Source organism: Chiloscyllium punctatum, chromosome 20 (genome assembly GCF_047496795.1).
Source record: "Chiloscyllium punctatum isolate Juve2018m chromosome 20, sChiPun1.3, whole genome shotgun sequence".
NCBI classification, from domain to species: Eukaryota; Metazoa; Chordata; class Chondrichthyes; order Orectolobiformes; family Hemiscylliidae; genus Chiloscyllium; species Chiloscyllium punctatum.
Genome location: NC_092758.1, coordinates 71,258,139 through 71,275,144, shown reverse-complemented (window position 1 = coordinate 71,275,144; position 17,006 = coordinate 71,258,139). Strand labels below are relative to the sequence as shown.

Here is a 17,006-nt window from a genome sequence, read left to right as displayed (position 1 = left end):
GTGGTGTACTTGGCTCGGACAATCACAAAGGCCAACCTCCCATCAGTAGAATCCACCTACCAGGCCCACTATCAAGGGAAGGCAGCCAGCATTCTTAAAGATCAACCCCCCCGGCAATGTTTTTCTACAACCTCTACCATGAGGGAGAAGGTACAGAAGCCTGAACACATGCACCGTCCAGTTTCAAAACATTTTCTACGCTATTGTTGTTCGAATACCGAATGGACTCTCAAACTCTTAACATTCACCTGTCCCTGTGTTTTTGTTTTTGCTGCTGTTTACCTATTATTTACTTATCTATGCTACTTAACTCTGTGATTTGCTTGTTTTGCTCGCAAGATAAAGCTTTTCGCTGTGCCTTGGAATACATGACAATAAGTTCAATTAAATTCAATTCACCCCACCCAAACCCTTAACACTATGACAGTCTCGGACTATGTTTAGATGGTTAAAATCCCCTGCCATTACTGCCTTATTTTTCTTACAGATATCTAAGATCTCAAAGAACAAAGAGAACAAAGAACAATACTGCACTGGAACAGGCCCTTCGGCCCTCCAAGCCTGCGCTGACAGATTTTGACTTTCCATACTAAAACTGTCTTCACTTACAGGATCTGTATCCCTTTATTCTCTTCCTATTCATCGATTCATCCAGGTGTTTCTTGAATGTTGCTATTGTGTCTGCTTCCACTACCTCCTCTGGCAGCACATTCCAGGCACTCACCATCTTGTGTATGAAAGACCTGCCTCACACATCTCTGGAAAAAAGCCTCATACTTTCTCACTCTGTCCATCCTATTTACTAAATAAATAACCTCATAAATTTCTATCAGGTCGCACCTCAATCTCCTTTGTTCTAGTGAAAACAAATCCAGTCTATCCAACCTTTCTTTGTAGCTAAAATCCCCCATATCAGGCACAATCCTGGTAAACCTTTTCTGTACCCTCTCCAAAACATCCACACCCTTCTGATCGTGTGGTGACCAGAACTGAATGCAATATTCCACGTGCGGCCTAATTCAAGTTCAAGAAAGCTACAGCATAACTTGTCTATCCTTATACTCAATGCCCCTTCCAATGAAGGCAGGCACACCATTGGCTTGTTTCACTCCCTTATCTACCTGCGCTGCCACCTTCAGTGATCTGTGGACCTGCCCATCCTTCTGCATATCAATACTCCTAAGGGTTTTCTTTACATATTTGCATCTCAATTTTCCATTGACTACTGGAGGGGCCTTTAATACCATCCCAACAAAGCGATCATTCCTTTCTTTTTTTTAAGTTCTACCCATATAACTTCAATCGACAATCTCCCAGGAATATCCTCCGTATGTACATCCATTCTGTTGTTCAGAACCAAAAAGACACTTACTCTCCTCTCTTGCCTCAGAGAGATCAGGGAGATTTTGAATTTTCCTGAAGACTAAGTCTGAAGGAAGTGTGTTTAATTGCAAATCCTATCCTATTGGAGCAGCAGTTAGAGACAATGAGGAGATTACAAGAGTAAGGGAGTGCGATGATGGCAGTTTCATGAAGGTGGAGACACTGTGGATACAGTCAGGCAGATGGGTTGCTGCTAGCAGTGGTAGGAGAGGTAGCCAGGTCATGCAGGAGTCTCCTGTGGCTATCACCAACTCAAACAGGTAAGACGTTTTGGATACTGTAGAGGGGGATGGTATAGGACTGACAGCCAGGTTTCTGGTACCATGACTGGCTCTATTGTAATGAAGGGTGGATCGGATTCCAAGCAATTGATTGACAGTCACTTCTGTGGCAGTCAGTGAGACATCAGAATGGTGTGTTGCCTACTTGATGCCAGAGTCAAGGATGTCTCAGAGAGGGTGCAGAATATTCCAAAAGGGGAGACTGACCAGCAGGACATTGCTGGTAGGGAAAGGGATGAGGTTCTGCAGACAGAATATCAGAAACTAGGCAGGAGGTTAAAAAGTAGGTCATCGAGGATTTTAATATCTGGACTATTATTGGTGCCATGTGCTAGTGAGAGTAGGAACAGGATGATAGAGCAGAGGAATGTGTGGTTGAGGAGCTAGTGCAGAGGACAAGTGCAGGAGACAGTTTTGGACTTTAGAGATCTCTTCAGAGGTAGAATTGACCAGTTTAAGAAGGATGGGTTCCAACTGAATTGGAAGGGGAACAACATCCTTGTGGGGAAAATTGCTAGTGCTGCTCGGGGGGCTTTTAACTAGTAAGTGGGGTGGAGATGGGAATCAAATAGAAAAGAGAAGAGGCTGAAGCTGTGACAGTAGATAACGGGAGCAAGTCTAAGAGTCAAGGCAGACAAAAGCTTGGCAGAGAATGAGGTAAGACTGATAAATTAAACTGCAATTTACTTGAACTGAGGGCACAGTCAGAAACATAGAATCCCTACAGTGTGGAAGGGGGCCATTCAGCCCATCAAGTCCACATCAACTCTCCAAAGAGGACCCATCCACACCCATTCCATCCTTGTGATCTTGCATTTCCCATGATTAATCATCTGAGCCTGCACATCCCTGGATTCCATGGGGCAATTTAGCATGGCCAGTCCACCTAACCTGCACGTCTTTGTCCGGGGGAGGACAGCAGAGCACTTGGAACAAACCCACACAGATACAGGAAGAACATGCAAACTCCACACGGACTGTCACCCGAGGGTGGGATCGAACCCAAGTACCTGGTGCTGTGAGGCAGCAGTGCTAACCACTGAGCCACTGATCGGCTGCTTGTGTGTTGTTTTAGTGAAACCTGATCTCTAGAGCCCAACTGTGCTAAAAGCTGAGTCTCCAAGTCTCATAGTATTCCTCAGATTCCAGCCTTGTCCCATGCTCACTCTCCGAAAACTCTCTCTCCTTCTTCCCAAAACTCTTTCCTTCCTCCGGTTTAAGTTCTTTCTGACTGTTTCAAATATTTGCAGCTTGCATTGTTTGATTTCTTTCTTTTGTGTAACAATCTTTCATTCTGTTGTTAAAGAATGTTTGCAGCTTCATCTGAATATGTGGCTAAGTTCCACATTAACGGATCAAACAAAATGAAAAGCTACCAAGGCAGATTTCATTTTGACTTGTCCAGTGGCAAAAGAAGATACAGCCACTATAGTCTGAGAGGACCACTCTTTCATTAGAGAGAAACACTTGATGGTGGTTTAACCTGAGGGTCAGCATGCCTCAGGCAGGAGACAGGGTTGAGAAATAGAGTTCTTCGTGGTAACCTCAGCCAGTGCAGGAATTGAACCCCACATTGTTGACGGCACTATCCATCACAAGCCAGCTGTCCAGCTAACAGACCTCTTGTCTAGTCGTACTATCAGCTGGCATCAACACTTTCATCTGTCACATCTCTGTTCAGTCCAACAATGTAACAATGCCCTTTTGGAGTTCTACTCTGTCCTCCTCAAGGTCTACAGTTCTTCCAAGTTTCCTGTCACCTGCAAGTTTCGAAATTGTGCCTCGTACACCAAGATCTGTCACTAACATATATCAGGAAAAGCAAGGGTCTCCACTTCAATCACAGGGGAAATTCACTCAAGCCAAAAAAGAAACACATATGCTTACTACGGCCCTTGGTTTCCTGTCACTCGATGTATATCCATGTAGCTACGATCACTTCTATTCTCAGTATCAATCTGTTCTGTAAGACTATCTCAAATCTTAGATTACTTACAATGTGGAAACAGGCCCTTCGGCCCAACAAGTCCACACCGCCCCGCCGAAGCGCAACCCACCCATACCCCTACATCTACCCCTTACCTAACACTACCGGCAATTTAGCATGGCCAATTCACCTGACCTGCACATTTTTGGACTGTGGGAGGAAACCGGAGCACCCGGAGGAAACCCACGCAGACACGGGGAGAACGTGCAAACTCCACACAGTCAGTCGCCTGAGGCGGGAAATGAACCTGGGTCTCTGGCGCTGTGAGGCAGCAGTGCTAACCACTGTGCCACCGTGCCGCCCGACCTTGTGGTAAAGCAGAAAGACTGCAGTGCTGGGCTAATTTTTCAATTTTTTTTTAGCCAAAGATGTGTCGTGTGTAATTTTTCAGCCCTCTGATAGCACCTATGAGTTTCAGGAAATTCAGAAAATTCTGGCCAATGTGTCCTCAATTTCTACTTTCACTTTCTCCAGTGTCTCGCCACAGCCTTGTCCTTTCCTAACTTTGTAAACCCTTGTGACCCAAAGAAGTCTTTGAGCTTTCAGGAAAATTTGTGGATAATGTCTTGGGCTTGGTTTCATTATTTCCATCAGCTGAGGTGAGGGTGACGATGCTGTGAGTGACTACATTTCTGGTCGGGGGTGTGTGTAACCTGCAGGATGCTTTGCATCACTCTGACTACTCAAGGTGTGTTCCTTTGTCTTTGTTTCAGGTTTACAGTGAGAGTGTGATACCTCGAATCGCCATGGCAGCCAGTGGGATCACTGGGACCCCCTACAGTGACCTGATGAACTCGTGGGGAGTCTACTTCCTGGGATTTGTAGGGAAATATGGATATGACAGGATCCTGAAGGTGGGTGAATAGAATGAACCTGTATTTGCCTGAGGTTCAGGAATGAGCCAGGGACTGTGTCAAGGCTGTCAATTAAATTACCTCCATTAGATAACATGACATATTTCTCCTGAAATCTGACAGGGACAGAGAAAGAGAGAAGGAGACAGAACTAGGGTGTGTGTGAGAAAGAGAGTGAGAGGGAGAAACAGACAGGGATGCAAAGAGAGAAAGAGGCACGCAGAAAGAATTGGGGAAAGAAAGAGAAAGAGAAACAGACGGGATTGCAAAAAGAAAAAGAGACATGGAACTGGGGAAAGTGCAGGAGAAACAGCACTTGGAAAAATGAGAGAAAGACAGACAGGACTGGAGAAAGAGTGAGAGACAGGCAGACAATGAGTGAGAAAAAAAGAGAGAGACTGGGGAAAGAGAGAGACAGAGAGAGACAGAGAGCGAGAGAAACAGAGGACTTCGAAAAGAGACGGAGACAGAACCAGGTAGACTGCAGACTGAAATAACTCCACAGAGGCCGGTATCCCATCATTGAGTGACCATTTGAATAGTACTTGACACCGGTGTGGCTTCCTCAGAGCCAGTTCTCAGAGTGAACAGAACCTCTAACATTTGCAGTTATATCTGTCAGCCAGGACCCCCAATTGGACCAGGTTAACAGCCCCAGTCAGAGAACTCCTATTCTATGAGGTCCACCTGGCTGACTTCATTCCAACTATTACACCCCTCCCCTTCTATGTCCATGGACATAGACCTATCCTTTTTCTTGTGGCTTCTCCTGGGTGTTTTCACAGCGGGTCCAGTCCCAATGGCTCAGCCTCTGTGTACTGGTCTTTCGTGCCCGGAGCATCTTGGAAGAAATTTATCCTCTTCTTCAGGCAGTAAGGTCAACAAAGGCATCAAGGCTGTGACATCCGCTGTGTCTATCTCAGACTCCGAGGTTTCTTTGAAGCTGAGGGGACGGGGATATTTTGTTCCTGCCCCATCTGTGGATTTGCAGCTTTCATGTGGTTCACGTGACTGTTCAAGACCGCCTCACCTCCCCAAACCTTGTATGTCATGGGTCCTGAACTCACATCAACCATGCCTATTACCAGCCATGCTCGGCCATTTCCGTGGTTTCGGCACCAAACTGCATTCCCTAAAATAAACTGACCCTATCGCTTAGAGGAGCTTTGTGTCCAGTGTTGGTGTTCCTGATTCCATTTCACCTTTCCCCACAATCTGGGAAGATCAGACTGAAGCTGGTACACAGTCTTCTCCCCTTTTAGCTGGAGCTATTCCTGTGGTTGAATGAGGGCTGGTCCCATAAATAAATAAGAACCAGGACAGGTTGGTATCGAGCAGAATTTGGGCGGTAAGGTGGCTCAGTGGTTATCACTGCTGCCTCACAGCACCAGGGACCTGGGTTCAACCCCAGCATCAGGCAACTGTCTGTGTGGAGTTTGCACATTCTCCCCACATCAGCGTGGGTTTCCTCCCACAGTCCAAAGATGGGCAGGTTAGTTGGATTAGACATGCTAAATTCCCACAGTGTTCAGGGATAGGTTGGTTAGGTGTGTTTGCCTGTAATTCTACATTTACCATGGCAAAGAGTAGGGAGATGGGTCTGGGTGGGATGCTGTTCAGAGGGTCAGTATGGACTTGTTGGGCTGAATGGTCTATTTCCACACTGTTGTGAAGCTGTCTGCTGTTTCTTTCAACCTTCCTTCACAGTTTGGATTGCTCTTCCTGCTAGGCCATTGGATGTGTGGAGCTGTCCTCATGTGCTGAAAGCCAATCGTCTTTAGGAAATACTCAAATTCTGTGTTTGTAAATGATGGCCAACACTTCTAGGAGCCCATTATTGCAAAAAGATGCTGCAAGCTTTTCTATTGTCGCCCCTGTGTCTGACGAATAAACTCTCTGCATGTCTGACCTATTGAATGGCGAAAGTGAGGACTGCAGATGCTGGAGATCAGAGTCAAGATTAGAGTGGTGCTGGAAAAGGCTTATCAGGAATGGCTTTTGCCCAAAACATCAATTCTCCTGCTCCTCGGATGCTGCCTGACCTGCTGTGCTTTTCCAGCACCACTCCAATCTTGACTCTGACCTATTGAATGGGCATCCACAATGGCTAAGAATGTGGAGCCCTTGAAAGGACTGACATGGTTGACGTTTAACCGAGTCCAGGGTTTATCGGGCCATTCCCACAAATCTGAGGGAGCAGCTGGTGGTAATTTTTGTTATTGTTGGCACTCTGAGCACTGCCTCACCAACGCGGCTGCGGCTGCATCCAATCCTGGCCACCACACATAATGTCTCTCCAACATCTTCATTTTGGAAGCCCTGGGATGACCCCAGTGGAGTTCAGCCAGTATCTGGCCGTGACCTTTGCTTGGGACAATGACTCTTGCTATCTCATAATGGAATGTCATTCAATGCAGTGATCTGGTCTTGCTGGGTTCAGAAAGGTTTCTGTTCTGATTGTGATGACCCTTTGCTTCCCCTGTCACCACTGGTTTTGCCAGGACCGGATCTTTTTGCGCCTGCAGTCATTGCCAATGGTGACTGGAAGGATGTCCAGAAAGTTTGAAACCAGAACGGTGTGTATCTGCCAGTGGGAGGTGGCTCAAGGCACCTGCATTTGCTACTTGGTCTCCCAGACAGTGTTCCCACTTGTAATTGTACACGCAGATGTATGGAACTTCCCACCACTGAATCTGTCCTGAAGCTATATAGGACAGGGCCTTGTCCTCTGTGAGTAGGCCTAGCAGGGGTTAATATTACAGATTTACATCTGGAAAGGTATTGGTGGAACTTTCTTACACAAAGACGACCGTCAAACCTCCCTTCTCTATCTGGGCTCTGCATCAGCAAAAGTCCTGGAAGTGTATGCTATTGGGCGTTCCTCTCCTTCGGGCCATCGATGAGCCAATACCACTCCATATGGGGAGGGGTCGTCTGTCAGCACCAAGCCTGACTTGGGATGATTGTGATAGCTACTTCTTCACTTCCTTAAAGTCTACATCTTGGCTATGAAACCATTTCCAAGGTTGACCCTTTTCCAATAGCAAGCGTAAGGCTCCAAGATGGAGGCCAGCTGACATATGAACATTTTGGAATAATTCACCAATCCAAGCAAATACCAAAGCTCTGGTACAGGTGCAGGAGCCAAAAAGCCTTTGATCACCCTCACTTTATGTTCCAACAGGTGTAAGCCAGTCTTGTCAACTCTGTAGCCCAAGTCGGTCACTTGGGGCACCTGAAACACACATTTTATCTTCTAAGGTGTACCTGGTAGAAATGTCTAAGGACTATGACCAAGTTCTCTAGGTGCTCCTTACGGCCTTCCCTGTTATTAGCATTTCATCCAGATAAATGGCAACCTGGGGCAGACCTTGTCAAATGTTCTCTGTCGTCCACTGGCAAGTGGTGTAGGCTGATGATACCCCAAATGGCAGTCTTGTATATTGTATAATCTCCACAAAACCAAGCTGACCCTTTGGCCTTCACAATCGGCACGCCTGGTGCTGCCTCTTCCACAAACTGCCCTGGTTTAATGTTTTCTTTGCTCTCCAACCTCCTGGTTTCTGCCTCCAGCTGAACTAGCTGCTTCACATACGAGACCAGAACTGAAGTTGTTCCCTTTATCTGTAAATGTTCCTCGGTCGGTACAGGTTGTAAGTCTAGGTGAGGCCCAAGGGCTGGAGTACAGACCCAAATTTTCTAACGTTTTTGTTAAACCCAGCCTATGAGTTCTTCTACTCGATTTGGGCGTTTTGCTGTCTCGAGCCTCCATACTGGCAGCAACTACAATGGCCTGTTGGTTTGGATCCTGAAGAAAATGTTAACCATTTGGCCAAGGCTTGGCTTTGTTTTGGGGTATTTCTGTGGGCTCACCTACAGTCCCGCTGTTCAGGATGTGGCCTGAGTGAGGTTATGCAGTTGCCTTCACTCAGATAGTGTAACCCAAGTTCAGTCAGACCGGCGAGGGTGTCCACTTCCATCGGAATATCCGGCAATCCAAATGCTCCACTTGCTGCAGTTTCCAATGACAAAGCCAGTTGTAGTGTCTGTTTGAAGTCCAGTTGAGCTTCAGCTAGTAGGTGCTTCTGCATGGTGACATAATTAATCCCACATATCAAATGGTCTCTCTGCATCTCATTCAGGGTTAAACTAAAGTCACGTGCCTCTGCCTCATCTTGTCTTAACCTCGTCAAAACTTCACAAAACCAATAGCCTCTCAGAATTAGGGGAGACTTACAGTCATAATGCTCCTTAACTAAATCTCTCAATTCTTGAAAGGTTTTGGTATCTGGTGTTGAAGATTATATGACTTTAAGGACCATACAGACACATTCTTGTAAATGAAACAAGACCTTTTACTTGTCCAAGGATGGTTTTCCTACTGGCAGCAAGGTATTGAAACCCTAACTGAAAAGAGCAAGATGTTACAATACACACACAGTTTTTGTACATGTCTGGATTGATGCAAATTGTTCCGTTTGGAAGTTGGATCAGGTGATGGGTGCCTGACACAAAATAGGAACAAGATTTAAAGAACTGAACAAACAAGATGCGGTTACAAATGTACACACGTAGTAATACCACATTATGATAAAGAACAAAAATAAGTGACTAAGTAAGCTAGAACAATGCTCACTACTGCCTGGCCCTAACGAGATCACAGTTTCACCCCATTAACCCTTAGTAAACAGACATGCTCCCACATTGGTCCCTCGGGAAACATTAAGCTCCTACTAACTGAAAAAGCTATGTGTCCACAGGCTGTCAGGAGAATTAATTGTTGTTTTTTAACTTCCTCAATGTCATTTACCCGGAAAAGCTACCAGATTTTTTTCACATACTGGGCCTAGCCTTTGAGTAAACGAGTCAAACTTCCCAAATTATGGCATGATGCCAGAAAAGCTAACTCCCAACTCAAAGATGACTGTTGTGAGGGAGTTTCTTAGGGAGCATTTTTTTTCGCTCATCGCCACTGAAATAACTCCACAGAAGCCAGAATCCCATCACCAAGTTCCCCTTTATTTACACGTGCATCATACTTGACACCAGTCCACCTTCCTGCCGGCCAGCTCTTAGAGTGAACAGACGTTCTGACACTCCTGTTTCTATCTGTCAGCCTGGGCTCCCTGACTGGGGTTATTAACCTGGTCAAATCAGGGAACTCATACTTTATGAGTATCACCTGGCTGGCCTCATTCCAATCATAACACTGACACACAGAAAAATAGATAGAACTCGGGAAAGAGACACACACAGCACAGCAAGAGAGGGACACACACAGGACTGGGGAGAGAGGGATGCACACAGGACCGGGGAGATAGAGATACGCAAAGGGCCGGGGAGAGAGAGATACGCACAGAACCGGGTAGAGAGGGACACACACAGGACCAGGGGGAGAAAGAAAGACACACACAGGACCGGGGACAGAGGGACACACACAGGACAGGGGAGAGAGAGACACATACAGGACCAGGGAGTAGAGAGATACGCACAGGACCGGGGACAGAGGGACACACACAGGACCAGGTAGAGAGGGACATACATAGGACCGGGGAGAGAGGGATGCACACACAGATCCAGGGAGAGAGGGACGCACATAGGACCGAGGACAGAGGGACACACACAGGACAGGGGAGAGAGAGACACACACAGGACCGGGGAGAGAGGGACACACATAGAACCGGGGAGAGAGGGACACACACAGGACTGGGGAGCGAGGGATCCACACATCGATCCGAGGAAGAGGAACACACACGGGACCAGGGAGAGAGAGACACACACAAGACAAGGGAGAGAGACACATATACAGGACTGGGGAGAGAGAGACACATACACAGGACTGGGGAGAGAGAGAGAGACACACACACACACAGGATCGGGGAGAGAGGCACACACCCAGGACCAGGGAAAGAGAGACACACAAGCAGGACTGGGAGAGGGAGACACACAGGACTGGGGAGAGAGGGACACATACAGGACAAGGGAGAGAGAGAGAGAGAGAGAGAGAGACACACACACAGGACTGGAGACAGAGGGGAACACACACACAGGACTGGGGAGAGAGAGAGACACACACACACACAGGACTGGGAGAGAGGAACACGCACAGGTTCGGTGAGAGAGACACACACAGGACCGGGAGATTGGGACACCCACAAATTCAGGGAGAGAGAGGGGCACGCACAGGAACGGGGAGAGAGGGACACGCACACACCCGGCAGTAGAGACACACACACAGGACCGGGGAGCGAGAGACACACACAGGACCGGGGACAGAGGGACATACACAGGACTGGGGAGCAAGGGACCCACACATTGATCCGGAGAGAGAGGGACACAGACAGGACCAGGGAGAGAGAGACACAGACACAGGACTGGGGAGAGAGACACACAGACACAGGACTGGGGAGAGAGAGACACAGACACAGGACCAGGGAAAGAGAGACACAAACCCAGGACCGGGAGAGAGAGACACACACAGGACTGGGGAGAGAGGGACACACACAGGACAGGGGAGAGAGAGACACACATAGGACGGGACACAGAGGGGAAACACACACACAGCACAGGGGAGAGAGAGACACGCACAGGACTGGCAGAGAGGAACATGCACAGGTTCAGGAGAGAGAGATACGCACAGGACTGGGAGACTGGGACACCCACAGGACCGGGGAGAGAGGGACACACACACACCGGGCAGTAGAGACACACACACAGGACCGGGGAGAAAAGCTAACACACAGGACTGGGGAAAGAGAGACAGACTGGCCTCGGGAATGAGAGACAAACTGACCTGGGGAGTGAGAGAGGGACAGACTGGCTTGGGGATTGAGAGACTGACTGGCCTGGAAATTGAGAGACAGACTGGCCTGGGGATTGAGAGTTTATTCCTGATGAAGGGCTTTTGCCCGAAACGTTGATTTCGCTGCTCGTTGGATGCTGCCTGAACTGCTGTGCTCTTCCAGCACCACTAATCCAGTATTTGGTTTTCAGCATCTGCAGTCATTGTTTTTACCTTGGAGATTGAGAGACAGACTGACCTGAAGATTGAGAGACAGACTGACCTGGGAATTGAGAGACAGACTGGCCTGGGAATTGAGAGACAGACTGAGCTGGGAATTGAGAGACAGACTGGCCTGGGAATTGAGAGACAGACTGAGCTGGGAATTGAGAGACAGACTGGCCTGGGAATTGAGAGACAGACTGGCCTGGGAATTGAGAGACAGACTGGCCTGGGAATTGAGAGACAGACTGAGCTAGAGATAGAGAAAGAGACTAGTCTGGGGATAGAGAGACAGACTGGCCTGGGGATAGAGAGACAGATTGGCCTAGACATAGAGAGACAGACTGGCCTGGGGATAGAGAGACAGACTGAGCACAGATAGAGAGACAGACAGAACTGGAGATAGAGAGACAGACTGGCCTGGGGATAGAGAGACAGACTGACCAAGTGAATGAGAGACACACTGACCTGGATATAGAGACAGACTGACTTGGGGAATGATACTGGGAGAGGAGCACTGACAAAAGACAGAGACAGAGAGAGACAGCCCAAATTAGGGAAAGATAGATAGATTCTGGACCGAGAATGACAGAGCTAGGGGCTTGACTGGTTACATGTGAGTGGTTGAACTGGATAAAGAGAGAGAGTGAGAGAGTGAGCAAGAGAGAGAGCTAGAAAAAGAGAAAAAGAAAGATCAGCAAAACTGGGAAAAGAGAAACATACAGAGAGACAGGTTTGGAGAAAGAGAGGGAGTGATGGGATGAGGGAAAGAAAGTGAATTATAGATTCATAGAGTCATTCAGCACAAAAATAGACTCTTTGTTCCAACCAGTCCATGCCAAACATGACCTTATATTAGACTATTCCCAACATATCCCTCCAAACATTTCTTATTCAAGTACTTATATAAATGTCTCTTAAACGTTGTAACTGGACCTACATCCAACCTCTTCTGGAAGTTCATTCCACACATGAACCATTCTCTATGTAAAACAATTGTCCCTCATGTTTGTTTTAAATCTTTCTTTTCTCACCTTAAACTATGCTCCGAGTCTTGAAATTCCCCACCCGAGAAACCGATACCTGCTATTCACCCTCATTACTTTATAAACCTCCACAAGGTCACCTCTCAAACTCCCATGATCCAGTCAAAAGAAATCTGGCCCTATCCAGCCTCTCCTTCGAACTCAAACCATCCATTCTGGGACACACCTTGGTAAATCTTCTTGGAATTCTTTCCAGCATAATAATATCCTTCCTATAGCAGGGAGACCAGAAATGGACACTGATCATGAAAGGAGACAGAAAGGAGTGGGGAAAGGGAGAGAAAGACAGGATTGAGGAAAGAGAGAGAGAGAGAGAGACAGGACTGGGGAAAGAGAGAGAGAGAGACAGACAGGATTGAGGAAAGAGAGAGAGAGAGAGAGACAGGACTGGGGAAAGAGAGAGACAGACAGCACTGGGGAAAGAGAGAGAGAGAGAGACAGGACTGGGGAAAGAGAGAGGCAGACAGGGCTGGGGAAAGAGATAGGGAAAGAGAGAAAGAGACAGGATTGGGGAAAGAGAGAGAGAGAGAGACAGGACTGGGGAAAGAGAGAGGCAGACAGGGCTGGGGAAAGAGATAGGGAAAGAGAGAAAGAGACAGGATTGGGGAAAGAGAGAGAGAGAGAGACAGGATTGGGGAAAGAGAGAGACACACAGGACTGGGGAAAGAGAGAGACAGACAGGACTGGGGAATGAGATAGACAGACAGGACTGGGCAAAGAGAGTGAGAGAGAGAGACAGGACTGCAAAAAGAGAGAGAGAGAGAGAGAAACAGGACTGGGGAAAGGGAGAGACAGATAGGACTGGGGAAAGAGAGACAGAGGATTGGGAAAAGAGAGAATCAGACAGGATTGGGAAAAGAGAGAGAGAGAGACAGGACTGGGGAAAGGGAGAGACAGCCAGGACTGGGGAAAGACAGAGAGAGAGAGAGAGAGAGAGAGAGAGAGAGAGACAGGACTGGGGAAAGAGAGAGAGAGAAACAGGACTGGGGAAAGGGAGAGACAGATAGGATTGGGGAAAGAGAGAGACAGACAGGACTGGGGAATGAGAGACAGTCAGGACTGGGGAAAGAGAGAGACAGACAGGATTGAGAAAAGAGAGAGATAGACAGGATGGGGACAAGAGAGAGAAAGACAGTCTGGTGAAAGAGAGAGACAGACAGGACTGGGGAAAGAGAGAGACAGGACAAGGGAAAGAGGGGGATAGTGAGGACTGGGGAAAGAGAGAGAGGGACAGGATTGGGAAAAGAGAGACAGACAGGATTGGGGAAAGAGAGAGAGAGACAGGACTGGGGAAAGAGAGAGAGAGAGAGAGAGACAGGACTGGGAAAAGAGTGAGACAAACAGGGCTGGGGAAAGAGAGTGACAGACAGGACTGGGAAAAGAAAGAGACAGTCAGGATTGGGAAAAGAGCGAGTCAGACAGGATTGGGGAAAGAGAGAGAGACAGGATGGGGAAAAGAGAGAGACAGACAGTCTGGTGAAAGAGAGACACAGACAGGACTGGGGAAAGAGAGAGACAGACAGGACTGGGGAAAGAGAAGATAGACAGGACTGGGGAAGAGAGAGACAGACAGGATTGGGAAAAGGGAGAGACAGACAGGACTGTGAAAAGAGAGAGAGAGAGACAGGATGGGGAAAAGAGAGACAAACAGGACTGGGGAAAGAGAGAGACAGACAGGACTGGGAAAAGAGAGAGAGAGACAGGATTGGGAAAAGAGAGACAAACAGGATTGGGGAAAGGGAGAGACAGACTGGACTGAGAAAAGAGAGACAAACAGGACTGGGAAAAGAGAGAATCAGACAGGATTGAGGAAAGAGAGAGAGAGAGAGACAGGACTGGGGAAAGACAGAGAGAGAGAGAGAGAGAGAGAGACAGGACTGGGGAAAGAGAGACACAGACAGGATTGGGAAAAAAGAGAGACAGACATGACTGGGGAAAGTGAGAGACAGCGAATGAGAGGGAGCGAGAGAGAGACAGTCAGGACTTGGGAAAGAGAGAGGCAGTCAGGACTGGGGAAAGAGAGAGAGAGAGAGAGAGACAGTGACAGGACTGGGGAAAGAGAGAGAGAGAGCGAGAGAGAGAGACAGTGACAGGACTGGGGAAGGGGAGAGGCAAAAATGGCTGAGCAAAGTGAGAGACAGACAGTTCTGCGGAAAGAGAGAGACAGACAGGACTGGAGAAAGAGAGAGAGAGAGAGAGAGAGAGACAGGACTGGGGAAAGAGAGCGACAGACAGAACGGCGGAAAGAGAGACACAGACAGGACTGGGGAAAGAGAGAGAGAGAGAGACAGGACTGGGGAAAGAGAGAGAAAGAGAGAGAGACAGGACTGGGGAAAGAGAGAGACTGACAGGACTAGAGAAAGAGGGAGGCAAAGAGGTCTGGAGAAAGAGAAAGACAGTCAGGTCTGTGGAAAGAGAGAGACAGACAGGAAGGTGGAACGAGAGAGATAGAGAGGACTGGGGAAAGGGAGAGACAGACAGGACTGGGGAAAGAGAGAGACAGCGAATGAGAGGGAGCGAGAGAGAGACAGTCAAGACTGGGGAAAGAGAGAGAGAGAGAGAGAGAGAGAGTGACAGGACTGGGGAAAGAGAGAGGCTAAGAAGGCTGGGGAAAGTGAGAGACAGACAGGTTTGGGGAAAGGGAGAGACAGCCAGGACTGGAGAAAGAGAGAGACAGTCAGGACTGGGGAAAGAGAGAGACACACAGGACTGGGGAAAGAGAGAGATAGAGACAGACAGGATTGGGGAAAGGGAGAGACAGTCAGGACTGGGGAAAGAGAAAGAGAGAGACAGCCAGGACTGCGGAGAGAGAGAGAGAGAGAGAGAGAGACACACAGGACTGGGGAAAGAGAGAGGCAAAGAGGACTGGAGAAAGTGAGAGAAAGACATAGAACATAGAACATAGAACATAGAACAATACAGCACAGAACAGGCCCTTCGGCCCACGATGTTGTGCCGAACTTCTATCCTAGATTAAGCACCCATCCATGTACCTATCCAAATGCCGCTTAAAGGTCGCCAACACATCTTCCTTCCTAACAGGTATCTCTTCTAGCTTATCAGTCCGTTTCACACTCTCCTCTTCAACAATACGGTCCCTCTCGTTCATAAATACTGAAGAGAAGTACTTGTTCAAGACCTCTCCTATCTCTTCCGACTCAATACACAGTCTCCCACCACTGTCCTTGATCGGACCTACCCTTGTTCTCGTCATTCTCAGGTTTCTCACATACGCATAGAATGCCTTGGGGTTATCCTTGATCCTATCCGCCAGGGATTTTTCATGCCCTCTCTTAGCTCTCCTAATCCCTTTCTTCAGGTCCCTTCTGGCTATCCTGTATCCCTCCACTGCTCTGTCTGAACCTTGTTTCCTCAACCTTATGTAAGCCTCCTTCTTCTTCTTTACTAGACATTCAGCCTCCCTCGTCAACCAAGGCTCCCTCACACGACCATTTCTTTCCTGCCTGATCGGTACATACGTATCAAGGACACGTCGTATCTGCTCCTTGAAAAAGTTCCACATTTCCACCACATCCTTCCCTGACAGCCTATGCTCCCAACGTATGCTCCTCAAATCCTGTCTTACAGCATCGTAATTTCCCTTCCCCCAATTGTAAAAACTTCCTTGTTGTGCGCACCTATCTCTCTCCATAACCAAGGTGAAAGTCACAGAATTGTGGTCGCCATCACCAAAATGTTCACCCACTAACAAGCCCACCACTTGTCCCGGTTCATTACCGAGTACCAAATCCAATATGGCCTCCCCTCTGGTTGGACAATCTACATACTGCGTTAGAAAAGCTTCCTGGACACACTGCACAAACACCGCCCCATCCAATCTACTTGATCTAAAGAGCTTCCAATCAATATTTGGGAAGTTGAAGTCGCCCATGACTACGACCCTGTGGCTTCTGCACCTTTCCAAAATCTGTTTCCCAATCTGTTTCTCCACATCTCTGCTGCTATTGGGGGGCCTATAATAAACACCCAACAAGGTGACTGCACCTTTCCTATTTCTGACTTCAGCCCATACTACCTCCAGAGGCAGATCCCCCTCAAACTTCCTTTCTGCAGCCGTTATACCATTTCTAATTAGCAATGACACCCCCCCTCCTTTTTTACCACCCTCCCTAATCTTACTGAAACATCTGTAACCAGGAACCTCCAACAGCCATTCCTGTCCCTCATCTATCCATGTTTCCGTGATGGCCACAACATCGTAGTCCCAGGTACCGATCCACGCCTTAAGTTCACCCACCTTATTTCTGATACTCCTTGCATTGAAGTATACGCACTTGAGCCCATCTCTGTGTCCGCAAGTAGTCCCTGTCAGTGCTACCTTCTCCACAGCCTCCCTACAGTCTTGGACATCCTGACACACAGCTAGCTTACTTGCTGGACTACAAGTCTGGATCCCATCCCCCTGCCAAATTAGTTTAAACCCCCCCGAAG

General features: G+C 47.9%; 1 protein-coding gene across 1 annotated transcript in view; it reads left to right on the top strand.

The window, feature by feature from the left end:
• Positions 1 to 17,006, top strand: part of LOC140492187 (soluble guanylate cyclase 88E-like) — a 275,822-nt gene that overhangs the window by 9,284 nt on the left and 249,532 nt on the right. The window contains exon 2 of the mRNA XM_072591046.1: positions 4,365 to 4,505. Coding sequence (XP_072447147.1) covers positions 4,365 to 4,505 — 141 coding nt within the window. The remainder of the gene's footprint in view (positions 1 to 4,364; positions 4,506 to 17,006) is intronic.